The 21,077-nt window shown below is 41.4% G+C and overlaps 1 protein-coding gene across 3 annotated transcripts in view; it reads right to left on the bottom strand.

Annotated features, from left to right (window-relative positions):
- Positions 1–21,077, bottom strand: part of rngtt (RNA guanylyltransferase and 5'-phosphatase) — a 130,238-nt gene that overhangs the window by 67,830 nt on the left and 41,331 nt on the right. For 2 of the 3 annotated variants that reach the window (XM_017452662.2, XM_017452656.3), the window contains exons 9-10: positions 13,798–13,933; positions 10,322–10,393 (exon numbers count right to left, since the gene is read on the bottom strand). In XM_017452662.2, coding sequence (XP_017308151.1) covers positions 10,322–10,393; positions 13,798–13,933 — 208 coding nt within the window. The remainder of the gene's footprint in view (positions 1–10,321; positions 10,394–13,797; positions 13,934–21,077) is intronic. The other variant, XM_053687151.1, reaches the window with a different exon arrangement.

Here is a 21,077-nt window from a genome sequence, read left to right on the forward strand (position 1 = left end):
CTGTCTCAGACATGAAAAACATTCTGAGACGTGAACTGGATCTCGAAATTAGACTACTTAAAAAGGTGCACATACTTTTTTAAATAAATGTACAGTTTTCCAGCTTTAAATACACTGTTTTGTTCCCCTCTGTAACACTGGTCAGAAATAAATGTAGTGAAGCTGACTGTTATTACAACCAAGTACTTAAGATGTAATTATACTCAAAAAAAAAAGTACTGTTAAAGCGGACCAAGTAGTGAGTGGTGAGAGTTCCTTACCTTCCACCAGCGGTGATTTCTAATTAGAACCCAAATAAACCAACTGTAAAGAACCGCAAATGTAAATTATTGTAAGTGAAACCTTCATCGTGGCCCATAGAAATTATTACTTCAAGAAACTTCGCATAATTTTAGTAATATTTCTCATTCATTATTATTATTATTATTATTATTATTACTATTATTGAATTGTAATAAAATTAAATAAAAACTGGTCTAAATTTCAAACGTTTCCACAAATTTAATACCTGCCCTTTAGCTGTACTAATCTGCAGGTTGTAGTAAATCACAAGATGAAACTATTTCCATTAACGTCACCCTTTATTTGATAACGTAGAAACGTCCCAAGCCGCGCTATATTGCTCAATACACAATCCCCCGTAGATCCGCTTCATAAACCAGCTTGCACGTTTCTAATTTATAGTGTAAATGTCTCTCCGAACGCAAATAAATCAGGACCTTAATGATGTCCTAAAGGTACACAAACGTCTGCGTAAACTCCAGTAACGGAAATTGCAGCGTCGTATACCAATCGAAACACGTGCAGAGATGTGAGACTCGAATACGTCCGACGAATGTGCAAAACTGTTTGGAAAAACTACTGCGCAGTTCAGGCGGCTTTAGCGATGCGCTTTACATAATCCCGGCTTGAGCTGAAGGACTGACATTAGAACCCGGGCAACCTCTGAGCTTCAAATCAAATCGAATAAAGACAGAGCAATTAACCGCAACTAGGATCTGAAGCAAGAAAAATGTCACGAGTTTTCTTCACTGGTAAATTGGATTAAACTAAAAGGGTAAATACATGCTAATCCAGGAAGGCGTTAATCAATATGGAAATACAGCATTGTACATGAAAGCTTGTTCAAATGAACGGAAATTGACAAAACGCAGGGTGTTGCACAACAACCCAGATATAGAAACATCTTTCGTACAAAGCTAAGTAATCCAAGTAAACGCACACAAAATAAATTGTCATATACACAAAGTAGGGTAGACGAGATGATGTATGGGCCAGCATTTTAAACAGGAAATAAGGCTAGAGACAAATATGGCGCTCTTTAATCAAGGAACTTTAAAGCAATATGAAGTTCACAATTAACCTACACAGCAAAATGATCACTTGAATGATAATGAGTCTTTATTCTTTTCTTCGCATACCCCAGCATGTCAGGAAGCTGGGACAGAGCGAATGATACAGCGCCCCTGGAGCAGAGAGGGTTAAGGGCCTTGCTCAAGGGCCCAGCAGTGGCAGCGCTGGGGCTTGAACCCCCGACCTTCTGATCAGTAACCCAGAGCCTTAACCACCATTCAGACGATCTGGCTCGGCCCTCCGCTGAGTCTTAAGATGCATGTGCTGTACTCAGGCTACTGTTGACTCTGAGCTTTCATGCGGCTGATGCTAAATAATTAATACCCACCTCACAGATTTGTGTCTTAGTGAAAAGGACACGTTAGTGCAGTGGAAGCATCGTATCTCTGGCTCTTAAGTAAACCAGGTTACATCAGCACATGCAGAAAGCACTGGCGGCTTGTACGTAGGAGCAGCCATTACATTAGTTGTTCAACAAGTGTTCATCTTTATCATGCCCTCATTTGCAAACCCATACATTTTAAAGTCCATTGAAGTACTGATTATATCTTTTGAGTGACTGACGATTAAAAAACAAACAAATGCTGCTATGTGCCGATGTTCCACTGCTCACCATCGGGGTGGGGCAAAAATGGGAACTACAACAAGCTCTAATACAGGTCCAAAGGGGCAGGAATCATGCTGCCCCATGCTTGAACATTTTCAGCCGAGGACAAGCAACAGAAGGATAGTTAATGACAGAGTTGCCAGGTTTGTGGTTTTTATGCCCAATTGGGATGCAAAGATTTTTATAGCAAAGAATCAGAAGTAAATCCAACAGATTTTCTGCAAAGTTCAGACAGCATGTCTATGATGTTCAGAACCATATCTGTTATAAAACATATTTTTAAAAAATGAAAGAGGGAAAGAGGGATTACTGAGTGGATAATGTCCACACATGATAAATGCGTGTGCACCAGGGTGACCTGGTTTCCCATGCAACTCAGAAAAAGAAGAAAAATGTGAGAACCTTTTCAAATGTTTGATTTTTTTTTTAATTATTATTATTTTATTTTATTTTAGGTATTTTAAGGGTTTTGAAAGGTAGGAAATGTTCCTGAAACCTATAAACACTGGTTAATGATGTATAAAGAAACACTTGCTGTCTCAAACACAGGTGCACAAAGGCACAGACTCTATGCCGGATGACTGCATGTTGTCGACTCTCAATATTACATATACTTATGAATATGCAAGCCCTTATCATTTACTAATAAACAGTATTTACGGGCTGTTTTCATCAATAACACTGACTTTATCCATCCATCCATGTTCTGTACTGCTTATCCTACACGGGGTCATGGGGAGCCTATACCTATCGCACACTCATTCACACACTACGGACAATCTGGAAATGCCAATCAGCCTACAATGCATGTCTTTGGACTGGGGGAGGAAACCGGAGCACCCAGTGGAAACCCCCGAAGCGCAGGGAAAACATGCAAGCTCTGTACACATGTGGCAGAGGAGGGAATCGAACCCCCAACCCTGGCAGTGCGAAGTAAACGTGCTAACCACTAAGCCACCAACCCTAGCAAATAAAGCTGTGACCCTGAGAGTAGGTGATCTACAGTGACATAAGGTGACCAGAGGAGACGGTTAGCAAATAGACACAAAGCTAAGTAGCTAATTCTACTTACCCAAATGTAGATAACTCCACTAGCTATGTACACTCAGAGGAACCAATGATGTCTGTTATATTTCTTCTTGAAGTCTTGATTTAATGACAGATGATGTACGACAGGATAAGGTTAAACCATGGTTAAAGGTTTTGCGCATCAAACAGTAATTAGGAACTAGCGTTATCAGCAGGGAACTAAAAAATAACGGACCCCACACAACATAGGACTGGTCGGAGGACTCTTTCAGGCCGATCAAGAAAACCTCCGTTCAAAGGCCACTCCATGTCGAGAGAATAAATGGTCGCATGATGTTTGCTAGGTAACATGAACACAGGGTCAAATTGGTGGTTCTGTATACATTCTGTATGCAGCCATGTCTTTTGTAGCTCTACCAGCGAAGTACACCGAAGACTAACAGCGGTATACTAAAGACAGAAACCCCATAAGCAACTAACTAAGCGCAACGTAAGCAAAACAATGCTGCTGGTGTGAATGTAGCTTAAATGTACGCGTGTCGAATAACCCAGACTTATTCTTTGAATGAATAGTTGATCCGCTAAGATTAGCCGTCCATCCCAAATGATTGTACTGAAATGTTAAAGATAGGATGCGTGGCAGCTCTGAACATATCTCTTGTCTCACAAGGAGCATGGCGCTAAATGCTGCAATCCTGCCGACATCTCAAATAACCAAGCGCTGTCTCTCTGATGCCATCAACTCGCTGCTGTTGCTTCTCCACACTGCAAAAAAAACAAAACAAAAAACCCCTAATGCACACTGACATTTTGCTGCAGCATGGAGACACAGCCACGGGCCAAACAAACAAATGAAGACTTTCTTCCCAACATTCAGGCTCTTGGAGTCTAGAACTGCAATTTAATGACTGACTTGTCAGTCTCCATCTGTTATGCAGAATGCCATATCTAATAACTTCATTACGGCTCATGGACAACAACTAAAGAGTCCTTTTTCTGGCTCCATGTAACCGAGAAAATAAATTGCAGTTTAACTTTAATTACCCTTGAAAACAAAACATTCTAATTATCGCCGAAAACCAGCACTGACCCGGAGTCCCCTCTTCTTCCAAGCGTCACATTTTAAGTGATCTAAAGAAATTATAGCTACATGCAGGATTGGATTTGAGGCAATCAGCCATGATTTGGAACTGCGTTACTTCATTATTTAGATAAAGACAATAAAACTCTTATATTTGAATAGCATGGCTATAAGTACGTTTATATCAGAGTGGCTATGCACGCCATTATTGACATGTCATTACATTTCGCTTATCCAAAGCGACTTATGGTTAGTCACTAATCACGTTACCTGTGTACTCTTCTTGGTACAGCAGTGGTTTTGCTTGTCTTACCTGCCTGCGATTTTGCCCACAGCTTGACAACCAAGTTATAAGGTGAAATTTGGCTCGAGAATGATCAAGAGTGCCTTTGCTGGTATTGTAATGAGCTCGCATGAGATTTTCAGCTGTCACTACCTACATCAGGCATATAGAGTATCTGAAAAAACCACTAATGAGAGTCAACTTTGTGCTGCTAGTATTTGTTTTACTTGGTCTGGAAACCAGAGCCATGTACATTTGCGTGTCATCGGCATACGCCTGAGTAAGACTTGAGTGTTCTGTTATTCGGCCAAGAGTTAATATGGTAAATGGTCTGCACTTATATATCGACATTTTAACCTTAGCAGTTCCTTAGCGCTCCCACTCGCACACCAATGGCCACAGAGCTACCATGCAGGGTAGCTTGTCTGCCATTGGGAGCAACTTGGGGTTCAGTGTCTTACCCAAGGATAGCTCGGCGTGTGGATTCACGTGGGCCGGGGATCAACCCACCAACTCTGCAATTAGTGGACAACCTGCTCTACCACCTGAGCCACAGCCGCCACACAAAAATTGATACGGGGGGTCCTCTGTGGGTGATCCATTTCTGATGAAACACTCCGTCTCAAGCTTAAATAATGCTAGCTAGCTGTATTAGCTGTGAGCTTAGCAAAACATGTTGATTGTAAAACTCACCTGTTAAATCTTGCTTTGCTGCCAAGAGTTGCCTTCCCACGCTAACCAGCTAATATTAGCCACAATCTGTGTGGCTCATGGGGTCTTGGGAAGGATCTACCCAATAGATATAGATTTTTGCTAAGCAATAAAAAAAGAAAAGAAAGGACAGTGCTAACTGACCTAATAATGAATAACCAGTCACCAATCAGCAATAATCTAGTAGTGTCTATATGCTATGAAGAGGTCAGAATTAGGACTGGAATCACTGGAAACAAACACGAAATGCTATTTTGCTGCAGGTTGGTATTGTGGAGACACACAAGAGCTTGATAATAACAAAGAAACAAAATTATAACCAAAATAACCCCCCCCCCCCCCCCCCCCAAAAAAAGGTCCCCAGACTACGCTGTAAGAATGTCACGTTCTCCTAACTTTAATAGTATCGAGTGTATAGATTAATTTGATATCCTATAGCACAGCACTTTTTTTTTTTTTTTTTGCTTTAAAATATTAAATAAACGACTTGTTCAATTGATAAACTCATAAATGCATGCAGGCAAACCAAATTTCAATTGGAAAAAAAAAATTCCAATCTGTTCTCACTTTTACAATTTCACGCTCCACCTGTTTTAAGAGCATTGCGTGTATAGATAAACATTTGGCTGATATTGGACGGGCAGGCTCGCCCCCTGGGGAAGCAGCGCTCTGTGATATTTTTATAAATACATTTAAAAAAAAAAAAAAAAATCTGTGTTCATACCTGGGGGCTACTTTCCGAGTCCCAGCCTGATGCGAAGGCAACAAAAGGCCATAATAAAGGGGCTGTGATCGATGTGTGGAAAGCCCAGCATCCAATATGAGCACCATGCAGAGACCCTGACATTTGGGGCTCGATGTGTCTGTGACACGGACAGACAAAGACAGATAGCGGCGGCTGGAGAAACACGGGTTGCGCATAGATCCTAGAAGACTCTCTAGCTCTGTAACGAGAACCGGAGGTGTTCCTCTAAGTGCCAGACACTGATAAGAAAATGTTGCAAATATTTATGCAGCTAAATGGCCTAAAGAGAAATGACGTGTCACTAACAGAACTGCTAATTTAATTCGCATCATTACTCTTTTGGAAGGAAAAAAAAAAATCATTATCTTCGTGTCTTCTCTGCAGGTAGACTGAGTAAAATAGTGTGCACAGGATAACTGCCAGGATCAGGAGCGATAACGGAGCAGTTTGGATAATTATCGCGTGAGAGAACAATTCAATGCATTCCTCTCTCATTTGCGATTACAGTGACCTCCAACTGAACTCGAAATTCTTTAATGAGACGTTTTTGCTTGAGTGCCGTCAAAAGCCACGTAAACGCTGTAGAGGCTCGTGTAGAGAATCGGAGATTTTGTTCGATATCTGCAGTGCGATTGAACACTCAGGGCAGTAATGGCTCAGCCGTTAATGCCGGGTTCACGCTGTATGATTTTGGCCACGGTTTGGTCGTCTGAGACAAATTTCCAGAATACTAAAAGATTCCTATAATCCTAGGCCAAAATCTGTAGTCTTTGATCGCTAGTTTGACGTGTTCCCCGACAGACGATTAACGGCCGCTGCGATCAAATTTTTCCTCTGTTTGAATTCTGTCAGCGTCAGAAGATTTCAGGCCTGCAGTGTGACTTCTGGGGGCAGTGGTGGCTTGGGAGTTAAGGCTCTGGGTTACTGATCAGAAGGTCAGGGGTTCAAGACCCAGTACTGCCAAGCTGCCACTGTTAGGCCCTTGAGCACTCTCTACTCCAGGGGGCGCTGTATCATGGCTGACCCTGCGCTCAGACCCCAGCTTTCTGACATGCTGGGGTATGCGAAGAAAAGAATTTCACTGTGCTATAATGTACAGGTGACCAATAAAGACTCATCATCACTATCATTCTCCGACGCCGTACGAGTCTTCTTTTTCACGTCTTGACTGTCGTAAGTCTGACATCAATGACCACTGAGATCCTACAGTGGGGCATGGCTCACGGAGGGGATCATGTTCCTACAGTCTGACAAGCAACAGTCACAAAGGACTATTAAAAATCGCACAGTGTGCACCCGGCTTAAGACGGTGGATTCCTGATTGGAAGGTCATGAGTGCAAACCCCAGCACCGCCAAGCTGTCACTGTTGGGCCCTTGAGCAAGACCATTAACCCTCAACTGCTCAGATGTATAAATGAGATAAATGTAAGTCGCTCTGGATAAAAGTCTCCACCAAACTGTATAACTGCAACACTCTATCAGGCTAAGCTCATGGCCATGACAGCATTTGAAAGCTCGGTTCTTGTTTTCACCCATCTCACGACTTTGTACAATGCCAAGGCTTGTGGATTAAAACGCCGCAGCGTTTGTATGGAGGGAAAGAAACTGGCAGACTGAACGCGGTGTTCATTCGGTGTGCCTGGCTACAGGATTCAAAAGGCATTCACACAGAGAGCAGTACACCAATCAGCAGTCAAGGCTGCGTTTAATAATCAGAATTTATTCGCTCATTTTCCCCCAAGGAGAATGCAGAGAGACTGGCAATTCATACTAACCTTGGATGAAAAATGAAAGGATTCAAAAAAATAAATAAATACTGTACATACCGCAGAGAGACGACATATAGTCCTGATATTCAGCCGTGACCCTGAGTTTGTCTCTTTTACGCTTTTCAAAAATGCCAAGAAGACAGGGAGACCAGAACGGCTCGAAAAATTTGACCGAATTGATTATGCCCGATTATCAAAACGTGTATTCATCATCGGTCTATGCGAAGAGTTTTGGTTTCTTAAGGCATGGCTCTGAAATCTTTGGCTCTTGAAATGTCTCGCTCATTGCCTCCGTTTATTAGCACTGCGGAGTAAGGGAGGACGTTGGGGGAAAAGGACTAATAACCAACTGTTCTCATATGAGGAGCTTATAAGGATGTACAGACAAAGTAAAGATAATATGTTCTATGAGGACATATGCTGTTCCAGGAGGACAGGGTAATAAAACTAGAGATGCACCGATACTAAATTTCTCGGCCGATACCGATGACCGGTAGTTCTGCCTCTTATACCTTCTTCTAAATGAATAACAATTAATTCCACAATTCGAGAGAAATGCAAATAAAAACTTTATTCTCTCCATTTCAACAAGTTGTTTCACAGTAACTGGTCTCATGAACAGAAAACACAGTACTCACATTAACATGAACTCAATTCTGAGGATTAAAGTAAGATTATTAACTTATTGAATGTTATTAATTCATATTAACATCGACTGAATTGTGAAAAACCTCCCGTTAGTCTCACATTCACTCTCCACTAACAGAAGCATTTCTACTCCATCACTGAACATTAAACTGGTCAAATATAATACCAACTTTTTTGTATATTAACATTAACTGGACATGAAATATACTACTCTACAAATATATTTTTTCTGTACAATATATAGTTTTTTGTCAACTCATCTTTAATTTAAATCTTTCAGCGGTGTACTGGTGCTTTAATTCAGCGCGAGCAGCTTGAGAAGCACGGGGGAAGGAAAAAAAAAATTAGACTCGACGCCGAAACTCCCGCTTCACTGCTGCTCACTTCCGGTGTAAAATGTTAACAGTGCGGAGATTATAGAGATTACAAACTTTGGATGTTTTTAAACTATCGGGTGATGGCCCATAGCATGAAAAATAGCCTTTACATCGGTGCATCTCTAAATAAAACCCTTTAACAAAATTACCTGAGGGATCCCGAGTGGCGCAGCAGAAAAGCGTTGGCCATCTGTCACCGGGAGCAAAGGCAGTAAAATTGGCTGTGTTGTCTGGGTGGGAAGGAAGGCATAATCTCTCTCCCCTGTCAATTACAGCAACGCTAGCCAATCATTGGCGTCTGTGAGCTCGTGTATGCGGAAGGGGGTAGATAGTGCTTTCCTTCAAGTGTGCATGAGCAGCAGTTTGAAAAGATGTGGTTGGCTTCATATGTGTCTCAGAGGAAGCACGTGTAATCACCCTCCCCGGTCGCGAGGTGGCTGGTGAGTGAGAATTGGCGGGTGATTAAATAGAGGAGAGATTAGGAAAGAAATGCACTGATATCTAGCAAAACTCACATGATATTCACAGTACTGTATCGTCACTGTACATCGGCTCATGTGAGCAGCAGTGGAGATGTTAAATCACTGCTTTATGGTGAGCTGGGTCTGAACAGCTCCTAAATGAAGAGATACTGGACAAACCCAGACCTGCACTTTGAAAGCAACAGGGTGGAATTTTTTTTTTTTTTTGGAGTTTATGAATTAGGAGAACGAAAAGACTTGGACAAGAGGTACTCCGCATGCATTTCCATTTATTCATTTAGCAGACGCTTTTATCCATAGTGTCTTACAAATGAAGAAATACAAGCAAAGCGATACATCAAGCGGAGAACAATACAAGTAGTGCTACCATACAAGATATATAATTGAGTTCTAGAAGAAGCGAAGCACGCAGAGTCGAGGTGTAAGAACCAGAGTAAGTTTTTTTTTAGGGGTTAGTTATGTGTTCACGGAAGAGATGGGTTTTTAGCTGTTTTTTTGAAGGTAATGACAGATTCTGCTGTCTGGATTGAGGTTGGAAGTTCATTCCACCACTGAGGGACAGACAGTGTGAAGTTTCTGCTGCAAGCTTCATCATACCAAGATAATCCATCCAGAGATAGAAGACAAACCGTCTTCTGCTGGTCTTACACTGGATCAAAAGAACAGCATTTTACTTAGTGCATTAAAAGGTAAGAAGTGGTCAGAGTAAAAAGCCATGTGTAGAAGAGCGATCCACCAAGAGGGGCTCCAAACAGAAAATCGTCTGGAGATGAAACAGCTCTTCAGGTCCAAGGAACAAAAATTGCTCATGGTCTCCGCTGTCAATCACAGCAACACTAGCCAATCATTGGCGTCTGGGTGTACATTAAAGGGCAGACAGCTCTTTCCTCTAAAGCTGTGTGATACTGTAGAGATACTTAGTGGGTCAAAATTGGCAAGTGACTAAATTGGGAGAGTTTTATGATTATATTGTGAATAAAAATCAGACTGAATCATGGATGGCCTCTAAGGTTCCCACTCCTACCATTGACGCCAATGTAGTCAAGACAAAGCTAGAGGATGTGTTTAGTTCACTCTAAAAACCAGAAACGTTAGACTACTTAATCACTCATGAGAGTGGCACAAGAGACGGCCATGTTTTACAACCAAATCTGTCGGCTTAGTAAATAGAACAAACCTCTTATCTCAGCAAACAGAGATTGAGTATTCCTCCCTGCCCTCTGAGAGATACTCACGGTTATTTTGATGATGTCGTAGATGAGATATCGTGGGATTGGCTGTCCGTTCACTTTGTCAACAATCATCTCCTATTGGAGATAGAGAGAGAGAGACGGAGAGAAAGAGAAACAGACTGTGAGAAACAACGGAGAGGAAAAAAAACGCTTATGATTCTATGCACACCTCAGGGCAGGAAAATTAGTTCAGCATAGAACACATTTCTCTTCAATTTGACTGAACAGCCCAATTCTCAGAAGCTAGGAGTCAGCCTGAGAGAGAAATGAGAAAATGAGAAAGTGTGTGTGTGTGAGCGAGAGAGAAAGAGTGTGAGAGATAAGGAAAGAAAGTGCTCAAATTGAGAATATCGCTCTTGAAAATGGTTCAACGAACCACAGCGTAACTTGTACATTGTGAAGTGTCAAGTCATCCGTTGTGACTGTCGCAATTATGCCCCTGCCCTCGCGGTAGGATACTTGTTATTACAGTCAGGAAGCCGTTTTACTCTGTCTGGAGGGCAAGACTAGAAACTGATAACACACGAGCTAATGTTGGGTCAAGAGGACCAAATCGGTTTATATAGCTTCTGTAACTCGAGCGAGAACAGGAACTTCATTCGCAGATGTTCCAGACCATTTAAAGTAACTAAAAATGAATAAAGCGTACAACGTGGTGATATTTAACGAATAAAAAATATTTTCGTGATGACAAACTGCTGTGGTATAAGAGGAATAAAACACTCTGGGATGTGCACTTCAGGGTTGTACATGCATCACAGCAACCCATCATGCTTACGGCAAACATCATGACGACCCTGCTTTAAGAACTAAAGAAGTCACAGTGAGAGACAGGAGCTAATTGGGGTAAATAAATACATACATACATGCATATATAAATAAAACATAGCTGCAAGAAGCAATTATGGGGCCAAACACCACAGAGGCAAAGTAAGGCTCTAAGCAAACATCAAAACACTACTGACAGTTTGGTTTGGTCTATCATCACCAATTCCATAAATTATGGACTGAAGATGAGTGGAGTCGATTTTGGTTCAAATCGGACGAACTGTAAAAAAAAAAAAAAAAAAAAAAATTATTTTTCATAACTCGTGAGCACTAGGTGGCGCTGTTCCAAAACTATGCAGGTACCCTCAAGTCATGATGGCTACGACGCATATAATCAGTTTGTTTTGATACTCTAAAGCAGGGGTGGGCAATCTTATCCGGAAAGGGCCGGTGTGGGTGCAGGTTTTCATCGCAACCAAGCCAGAGACACCCCTTAATCTATTGAAAGCCAATATCAACTGATTAAACAGGTGGAATCAGGTGTGCCTCCTGCTTGATTGGGATGGAAACCTGCACCCACACCGGCCCTTTCCGGATAAGACTGCCCACCCCTGCTCTAAAGCGTTACGGAGTTATAGCCTCACGTCTATTTCGGCATGCTCATCGTCAAATTCGTTCACGGGTTATTCAAGGACGGTTTGACCAATCAACTTGAATTCAGTAAATTTTTGTCACCATGGTCTGAAGATGATCTGATTAGATCTTCGTGAAAATCAGACGAGCGGTCTAGGAGTTCGAAAAAGTAGCTTTCCGAACGTCGTCGAATTCATTTGAGCATTATTAAAGAAAGGTTTGGTCTATTAAAAAGCTTTGAATAACTTTTTTCCAGCATGGTCTAACGATGAGTCAAACTTGGTGAACCGTCTAGGACGAATATGGAAAAGTAGGTTCTCAGAAAATTCTAATTGGCGGAAAATGAAACCATGGTATGCATTGAACTCGGCACGAGCCAAGGAATTTTTGTTTCTAGCCCTTACGGTTCAAAACTTATTAGCATAAACATGAGTGCCAATTTGAGATGGTGGTGGTGCTAGAGGGTTTGATTCGTTTGATGTGGTGCTCCAAATTTGATATGGCAACATTTCTGACTGTCGCCTAGCAGTGCGCCAAATTTCATAACTTTCCTGTGTACAGTTGTATGGGCTTCCATAGACTCAAGAGCGGAAGAAGAATGAGAAGAAGAAGACATAACGATAGCAATAGGTGCCTTCGGTGCTTGGCCCCTAATAAACAAACAGGAGTTCAAATGAACGGAAAGGTCTGATATTATACTACAACATGGAAAAAAAACAAACAAAAAGGATTCAGGCATTATTAATTTGGTCTCGAATTTGGTAGGAGTTTGCATCGTTGAGAAGTTGAGCAAGAAAACTCATGATACTCATCCAGTGAGTAACTGGAGGTATTTCGGGAGTTTCTCCATAGTCATGTATTTCCACCTGGGATACACACACACGCCAAACATTTTTCGAGACGATGTCCATTGTTGAAAGTGCTATACAAATAAAACTGAATTGAATTTTTTTGATAGATTTTTGAAACAAATACACAGATACATAATATCTGGAGAACACAGATTGAAGGGAAATCTCCACACGGCATAGTTTTATACACGCTATATTTTTGCTATCTAGCTAGCGGTAGCGGGCTAGCTGTGTCTAACGGCCAAGGAAATCCGCACAGCTTTTTTCTTTTTCTAATTATAATTCACTCACCAGCTACATATCGATCAAGCACATTTTCCCATTACCACCCCATTGCAAAGACAGAAGTAAGCCGTACCTTTCAAACCGTTCAAGTCCAATTTCGTAGGAGACGGTTATAAGAGAAGCGAGCCTTTATCAATAACCTATTCAGTGAAAAGTGCACTGATCTGCCACTCTGGTGACTTCGAAACAGTGGCAGCAGGAAGCCATTACACACATGGTGTGGGTCAGCAGAAGCAGCAGCTGGGCTCTGGATCTTCCAGAACATGTTTGGCTCACACAAGCTGTTATTTGGAGTGCTTAATGCCGTTAAAATTAACTCCATTAGTGCTATGGTGAATATGCAAGCATAGCTCACACACCGGAAGGAAGAAGGTCTATATTTATAGACCTCCGATTACATCAAAATGGCCCTCTTGCTCATCTAATGTGGAGCACGTGACCTCGCATCTGATCCATTAACTGGGGTCTCTGAAGTACGCCAGAAAATTCAGCTGAATCGAAAAAATAAGACGACACTTTCGGGTTTATGCTGAATAAACTCTTTCATCGTCCAGCTTTCACAGCTGATTAAGACAGATTTCTGATTAGGTCAGACTTATCTGTCAAATCGAATTTTTATTAAATCTAAAACACCTGAAGTCAAGACGGCAAAATTGGCCGTGCTCTCTGGGCGGGAGGGACGACAGTGTCAATCACAGCAACTCTAGCCAGTCGTGAGCGTCTCTGAGCTCATGTATGCAGAAGGGTTCAGACATTGCTTTCCTCAGAGTCTGTTGCGCTGCCCTGTGATGCGGCATGAACGATAGTAGGAAAAGATGAAGTAGCTGGCTTCACGTCTCAGAGAAAGCACGTGACCACATAGACACGCCGGTCATACACATACGTTTGACTAAAATGTTTTGTGAAAGGGTTTGAAAAGCTATTACGGGGCTGCAAACGTACCCCGTCCAGCAGCGTGTTGGAGAGGTGGATCCTCATGTCCTTCCGGTAAGGGAACTCCAGGTTGGCGACGTGGAAGACCGAGTTGTCCCTGTCGATCATGTACACCTCATTTCTGCCATCGATTAGCATCATGTACCTGCAGGGTATTGAAAGGATCGTACGTAAGCTACACATGCGGTCATGGATAACCTGAAACCATGGCTACAATCATGGCTGTTTACAGCTAGAGAAATTTGTAGTCTAAAAAAATATTACAGTTTCATGGTATCACAGTACATTTAATAAAATAAATAAATAAATAAAAACACGCTGGCGGTGAAAATGTAAGGGGGAAAAAAAACGTATGATGAAATCTTTGTACAAAAGTCTCTTCGGACATCCTTGTATATAACAAAAACCAAACGAGGGAAAAAATTGTTCTTGAGAATGACTTTTCGGTGAAATCACTATCAACATCAGTGTTTATTACAGTGTCATTATAGAACAACCAACAACAGAAAGGTGTTTCATTTCGCTGTATTCACCATAAAATAAAAAAAAACTAATTTCTAGCTACAACAAATTTCTTGGAAAATAGCCCTACAGCTCAGTGTCTTTTAGCTGATAGAGGAAATATATCGATATACACTGCTTCCCTTCCTCTCGGCGAACTAGATTTTATAAACCCCATAAAGATTTAAATAAAGACAAACAGCACTGAGCGAGATAGTGTGCATTGCAGGCACTGTTGGTGCGGTTGTGATGGCAACAGACCAAATCACAGCTGGGCCAATAAACCTGACACACGACTCCTGACTTTTATCTGTGCTCTGTTGAAATATAACGTCATTACATTACAAATCGCGGCAGACTTAAAGATAGAAAACTACAGTAAACTTACTGAGAAGGAAAACCACACTCTTGGGAGCCGAGCACAAGCAGAGCTGAGCCCCCCTGGTTAAAATGGCAGGTTTTTGTGAAGTAAAAGAATGACGCCGGGATAAATCATGCCGGGTCGTTTCTCTTTTGCGAAGTGAGAAACAATCGGAAACTTTCATAGGGGAAAAAATTCAAATACAAAACTTACAATAACCTAAGGGCGTGCATAAGTGTGCACACCCCTATACTAATACTTTGTTGACGCACCTTTTGATTTGATTACACCACTCAGTCTTTTTGGGTAAGAGTCGATCGGCGTGACTCATCTTGATTTAACAATATTTTTCCGCTCTTTCTTGCAAAAACTTTCTCCATCCGTTAAGTTATAAGTGTCTCTCCTGTGCACAGCCCGCTTCAGGTCACCCCACAGATTTTTAGTTGGATTCAGGTCTGGGATCTAGCTCTGGTTAGGTCATTCAAAAACACTGATCGTCTTTTGGTTAGGCCGTTCCTTTGTTGAGTTGGATGTATGTCATTTTCCTGAAATTCCTTTCCGTCCTCAGCTAACTAGCAGATACCTGAGGGTTTTGCACTAAAACCGGCTGGTATTTGGAGCTATTCATGATTCCCTCCACCTTGATAAAAGCCCCAGTCCTTGGTGAAGAAAAGCAGCCCTAAAGCATGACGCTACCACCACCATGCTTCACTTTGGGGAGGGTGTTCTTTTAGCGATGTGCGTTTTTTGCACCAAACATACCTTTTGAAATCATGGAGTTATTATCCCATTGGTCTCATCAGACCAGAACACATTTTTCCACACGGTTTGTGGTGATTTAGTTTGTGCTTGGATGCTGTTTTTTTGTGAGAAACCCTAGCCACCCTACCCTATAGCCCAGAAGTGAAGAATAAGAGAGATTGTCGTCACATTCAGAGCGTAATCGCTATTCCTGCTGCTCCTTTAATGTTGCTGTTGGTCTCTTGGCAGCTTCTCTAGTAAGTTTCTGTTCTTGGTGATGTCACTGCGGAGCTTCATCAGTCAGCTGAAACCAAGATGATGTCAAGAAAATCCTACAGAAACAGCTGATCTTTATTTGGGGTTCATCGGAATAATTTCATTGATGACGGCTCTGTGATAAATACTTTTGCACATGAGATTGAATGTGATTGATTCATTCTGAACACAGCCACATCCCCACAGCCACATGCATACTTCTGCAACCAGGTTATTGTAACTTTTTTATTTTTCCCTAAAATGTGTCATTGTTTTTCACTTCATTTGTATATGTTGCAATTTCACATTTAGGGTGGAAAAAGTGTGATATGATTTATCTTGGTTTAATTTTTTTACATCACAAATTTCTGCCATTTTAACAGGGGTGTGTAGACTTTTTTTTTTTATATCCCCTGTAGCACAGGGTACATGAAGTAGGCACCAGTCAATGACGCATTATAACCCATATATAAAAACAACTGCACATTTTACTGCATTTACACATCTAGTGTTCTAGGCTAGTGGTTCACAAAAGTGGCGTCTAGGACACAGAGCCAAGGGGTCCACAATATTATGACTATTTTCACCAGACCACCAAGGGGCACTATGGAGGATGAATGGACTAAGCAGAAAAGTTTGACAAAGTATGAGTTAGAAGTCAAGGAACTTGGTGTGCTTTATAAATTGGGGGGAAAAATACAAGGCATAATGAACAGAGACAGGGCAATGTGTGAAGCATATACTGAAGTGTGCACACAAGGAATAAGAACCTACAGGAAGCAGTCGTTTCAGAAAGAACTAGCCACTCTGAGAGAATGTCTTAGGCTGAACATGACAGCAACGCCTGCGGTGTTTGTTGGTGTTACACGGTTATGAGTAGGGGATAGACTAATAAGCGGACGCATGAACGCATACTTGTGAGAGAAGTCACCGCGATTGGGAGATACGGCATGCTCCCACGTCTGCTGTTTAGAAAACAAATCAAATTCTTTTGACCAATCAGAATCGAGAACTGGCTTGAGCTTAATAAAATCAAGGTGTCGTGAATGCGATTCAATGCAAAGAGATATAACAACAACAACAACAAAAAAATAGACTGTAGTTTGTCCATGTCTTTGGAATGAAACATGGTATTAACAAGGTATAAATCATAACCACAATTTGTCACTATATAACATCAGCACTGTTCTTTTTCATTGTTCCGTGACTTTAACTGCTGCTTCAGGACCATGGACAATTCCCAGACCAGCCCAATTCAGATTATTACCACTACATACATTTACATTCGGTAATTAATTACACCGACACTGTTCTAGCACCTAATGTGTGCCTGACTAGTGGAAGCAAAGTCACTCTGACTTATTTGTAGTACATCAGCAATTACCTGGAAATAAAGGCTGCCGTTCAGCTCAACAAATTTCTATTATGTTAGCATCCTGAACTAGTTCGATCTTTAGTCTCGGTCTCATCTAGTGACGAACAAAAGGGGAAAAACTCAAGAGAACACCTTAATCAGAACAATCCACTGCTCGTGAGTGAGTCAACCTGTTTTCTTTTCCTGTCGCCTCAATACGAACTTCTGAGACTTCCTGAAACAGTGCACTCAATTTTAATAATAGAAGCACATAAAACTTCAATTTAAAGTCTGTCTCGACCTCTTTCTCATGCACACACACACACACACACCTGCACATGGCTTAACAATTACACGTGATGCATGCTGCTGCTTGTGGGGCTGATGGAAATTTAGGTTTGTGTTCACAGCTCATACAGAGACACAGAGGTGCGTGTTACTCTGCTGCATTAACACTAAGACGTGCACTGTAATGATGTCAAATGCAAGGATGATGTTGTTTTCAGTCTACTCTTCGCCACAGTTGATCGGAAGTGATTTTTGATTATCTTAAAAGCTACATTAATATATACAACAAATGTACAAACCTCTGTTCACATGCCACTGCTAACACAAGAGCTCTTTCTCAACCTGAACAACTTTAACAAATGGTTCTAGAAAAATGACTCCATCAAAGTGCTGGGACTTTCTTTTCCATTCCTCTTACGTCTTGTTAATCCTCTCCCGAACTTGGTGAGGTTCAAGTTTAAGATCTCAACCAGTCGTACTTGAGATGACAAAACTCTCAAACAGATGGGGACGGACAACCCAGAAAGAAAGGAAATGATGGAGGCGGGGGGGAATGACGTCCAACCAATTGGCCTACTTTTGGACAAGACTGAATTTTTACAGAGCAATTACATCATCTCAGATGTATACTGCGAGTTAGAATGATAATTATGTTGGATTTTTGTTGGTTTTTTCCACTTATTACAGCAGTTACATACTGTTAAAGTGTATGTCAGAGAGAGAGAGAGAGAGAGAGAGAGAGAGAGAGAGAGAGAGAGAGAGAGAGAGACAGAGAGAGAGAGAAAGAGAGAGAGAACAGGTGCCTGGTGATGAATCTAAAGCCAACTTCCAATCCCGAAAACACAGAGACAATCACAAAAAGCTCCATTTCATCTTCCTGCTCAGTCTCCAAAGGATAAGTAATATAATTAACACATCCTGGACCACTCACAGCAATTAAAGCAGCAATTAGACTCATTACTGTGCTTTATCAAACCATTACAATCAGAAGGCGGACCGGCCAAAAGGTCACACATAAACACTGCCAGCTTCATAATAAACCCTTACCGAGCTGGAGGGGAACAAAAGAACAGCTTCGAACAGAGAGACGCAAATGAACGCAAGCACTTGTTTCTCGGTCTGTCCATTAGACTCTAAAAATAATTGGGCGGTGACATTTCTTCTTATTTTGGCTCCAGGCGCAAACACTCGGGGTCTGGAATGAAAATTACTTTAAGGTTAAAGTGCAGAATTTTCATGTAACCAGAATAGACAAATCATAAACAGCATTAGCTAGCCCACCAGCGAAGTGCTCCACTGTGTGCCATGTTTTGGTTGCCTGGAAACCTAATTGGCTAGACTCAAAATGGGAGTTAACATAATGCAATAAAGGATGGCAAGTTAGTCAGCAAGCTAACTGCATTAATAAAGACTATTATATAATTTTTTGCACATCATGTCTGCGCCGTTGACAAAAAGTCAGCAAGGCGTCGTTGTACGTTTGGGCTTATGAGATGTTGGGTTTTCTCTTCACACGCATTTCTCTCGACAGCCGTGAAGTGACTGTGTCTTGTGCTAGAAGGAGAGAGGTATGAGACTTGTGTAATATAATTTGCTGGATTTTATTTTTCTTGGTTTCATCTTTTTCCACTACCCGTGTGGCGATCGGACCTTTCCATCCAAAATAATCATAAAATAGATTAAAATTCATTTTGAATCAAGTATTATTGCACAAGGACAGGCAACTAGTGTGCAAAAATAAGTCATGTATTTAAACTGATGTTTAAATAGGCTAGAAGGTGATTTGTAACTCTGACGCTAGTCGTAGGTGCTTACCACCTCGTCGTCATTCGCAAATTAAAAGGCAGGCCTACCCCAGATTCCCAACAAAGTTGGTCAAATTCAAAAAGCTACAAAATAGAACCGTATCATAGTACATAGAGGGCAAACTGGCCAACCCGACAAACTGGTCAATCGGCACCGATAGATTTTCCCGGTTACGTCCGTTGCGGAAGAGGCTGAGAAGGGTCCGCTGTCAAATTACAGTACGGGAGCGGCCTCTAGAGGCAAAATAAAAACTATCACTGATGATTTTTTTGTGTTATTTGAAGTGGTTTTTTTAAAGTTCATTTTGAATGTCTTTGAATTTTTGTTATTTGGAGTGTTGTTTTTTTTATTCAGTTTGGATGTATATCTTTATTTACTATATGTATACATATATATTTTTTTATTCATTTAAGTACAGTACATTTTCGTGGTACAGTCAGTACTGTTCATTTGTGCAATAAAGTTCAGCAAAATTTTACTTTGAGTGTTGTGTTTTCATTCAGTATCAATTATAAAAACTAACGGTTGATTAATCGGTTATCGGCAGGTACTGCCCGACTCGGTCCACTATCAGTCGACCGCTAGTAGTGGATTCAGTGGTACTGTCAGATGTTGGATTGTTCCTATAAGAACTGAAATGGTATCGTAGCAGATTTACTGTTATCCGTAAAAATCGTATCCTCGCCTTTACAATCGAAATCGTATCCTAGAAATCAAATATCCCTTTCCTCACATAAGAAATCATTTTGTACCGTAGCAGATTCGGTGGTATCAACAAATATTAAATCACGGGCTTTAGAATCTAATTTGTATTGTATCGAGGCAGATTCAGTGGTATCATCAAATATCTAATTTTGCCTTAAACATTGAAACTGTATCGTGCGAAAGCCTCCACACTCCTGGGCATTCCTGACTCTGAAAAGATCGCCCGTCATCTGTGCACACTAATTAATCTGCCGAGTGAAAAGACAATATATTTAGTACCTCAGGTGGTATGAGTAGCTAGTGTTTACAATTATAGCATCGAGCTGCATTACACTACCATAAAGCTAATTCTGTTAAACATTCATATCAAATAAAAACCTGTTTTGCGAAAGTGGTCGGGGGAAAAAACCCAAAAAAAAAACACTAGAGTCCGAGCCTAGTCGCCTAGCTGCTATAAAGGAATAACTGATGGCCTGGACATGCAATCTATTGATTTATCCACAGCACTTTTAACACAAAGTAGCTACATACTGTACAATAAAACATTGTTTTCTTCCGACTTTAACCCTTCCCTGGTTAGCACGTTCGCCTCACACCTCCAGGGCCGGGGGTTCGATTCCCACCGTGGCCCTGTGTGTGCAGAGTTCGCATGTTCTCCTCGTGCTCCGGTTTCCTCCGGGTACTCCGGTTTCCTCCCCCAGTCCAAAGACATGCATGGTAGTTTGATTGGCGTGTCTAAAGTGTTCGTAGTGTATGAATGGGTGTGTGAGTGTGTATGTGATTGTGCCCTGCGATGGATTGGCACCCTGTCCAGGGTGTACCCTGCCTTGTGCCCCATGCTCCCTGGGATAGACTCCAGGTTCCCTGTGACCCTGAAAAGGATAAGCAGTATAGATGGATGGATGGACTTTTTTTTTTTAAAGAAGTAATGACCCAAGCTGTTACTCAGTGAGCAAAGTCTTGATCGATCCAAAACAGTCTGCTGGTTTTGTGCCAAGAAAAACATTTGTGCAGCCTCATTTGTTATCGTGCACGAACGCAGCACAAAGGAACAGGAAAGCGTTCGTTTTCTGGTTATGCGGGGTGTCCGTTTCCTAGCTTCCCCAGACGGCGTTTTTGCTGCATCATATAGAGGTGTTGCAAACGTTTGGGGTTCATCATCATCATCATCATCATCATCATCATTTCCACTCTAATTAATTGAAATGAAAATCATTTTAATTTCATCACAGTTGACTAAATTTGAAAAGTCATCAGGAATGCGCACTCGTCAGAAAC

The sequence above is a fragment of the Ictalurus punctatus genome, chromosome 2, assembly GCF_001660625.3.
Source record: "Ictalurus punctatus breed USDA103 chromosome 2, Coco_2.0, whole genome shotgun sequence".
NCBI lineage: Eukaryota > Metazoa > Chordata > Actinopteri > Siluriformes > Ictaluridae > Ictalurus > Ictalurus punctatus.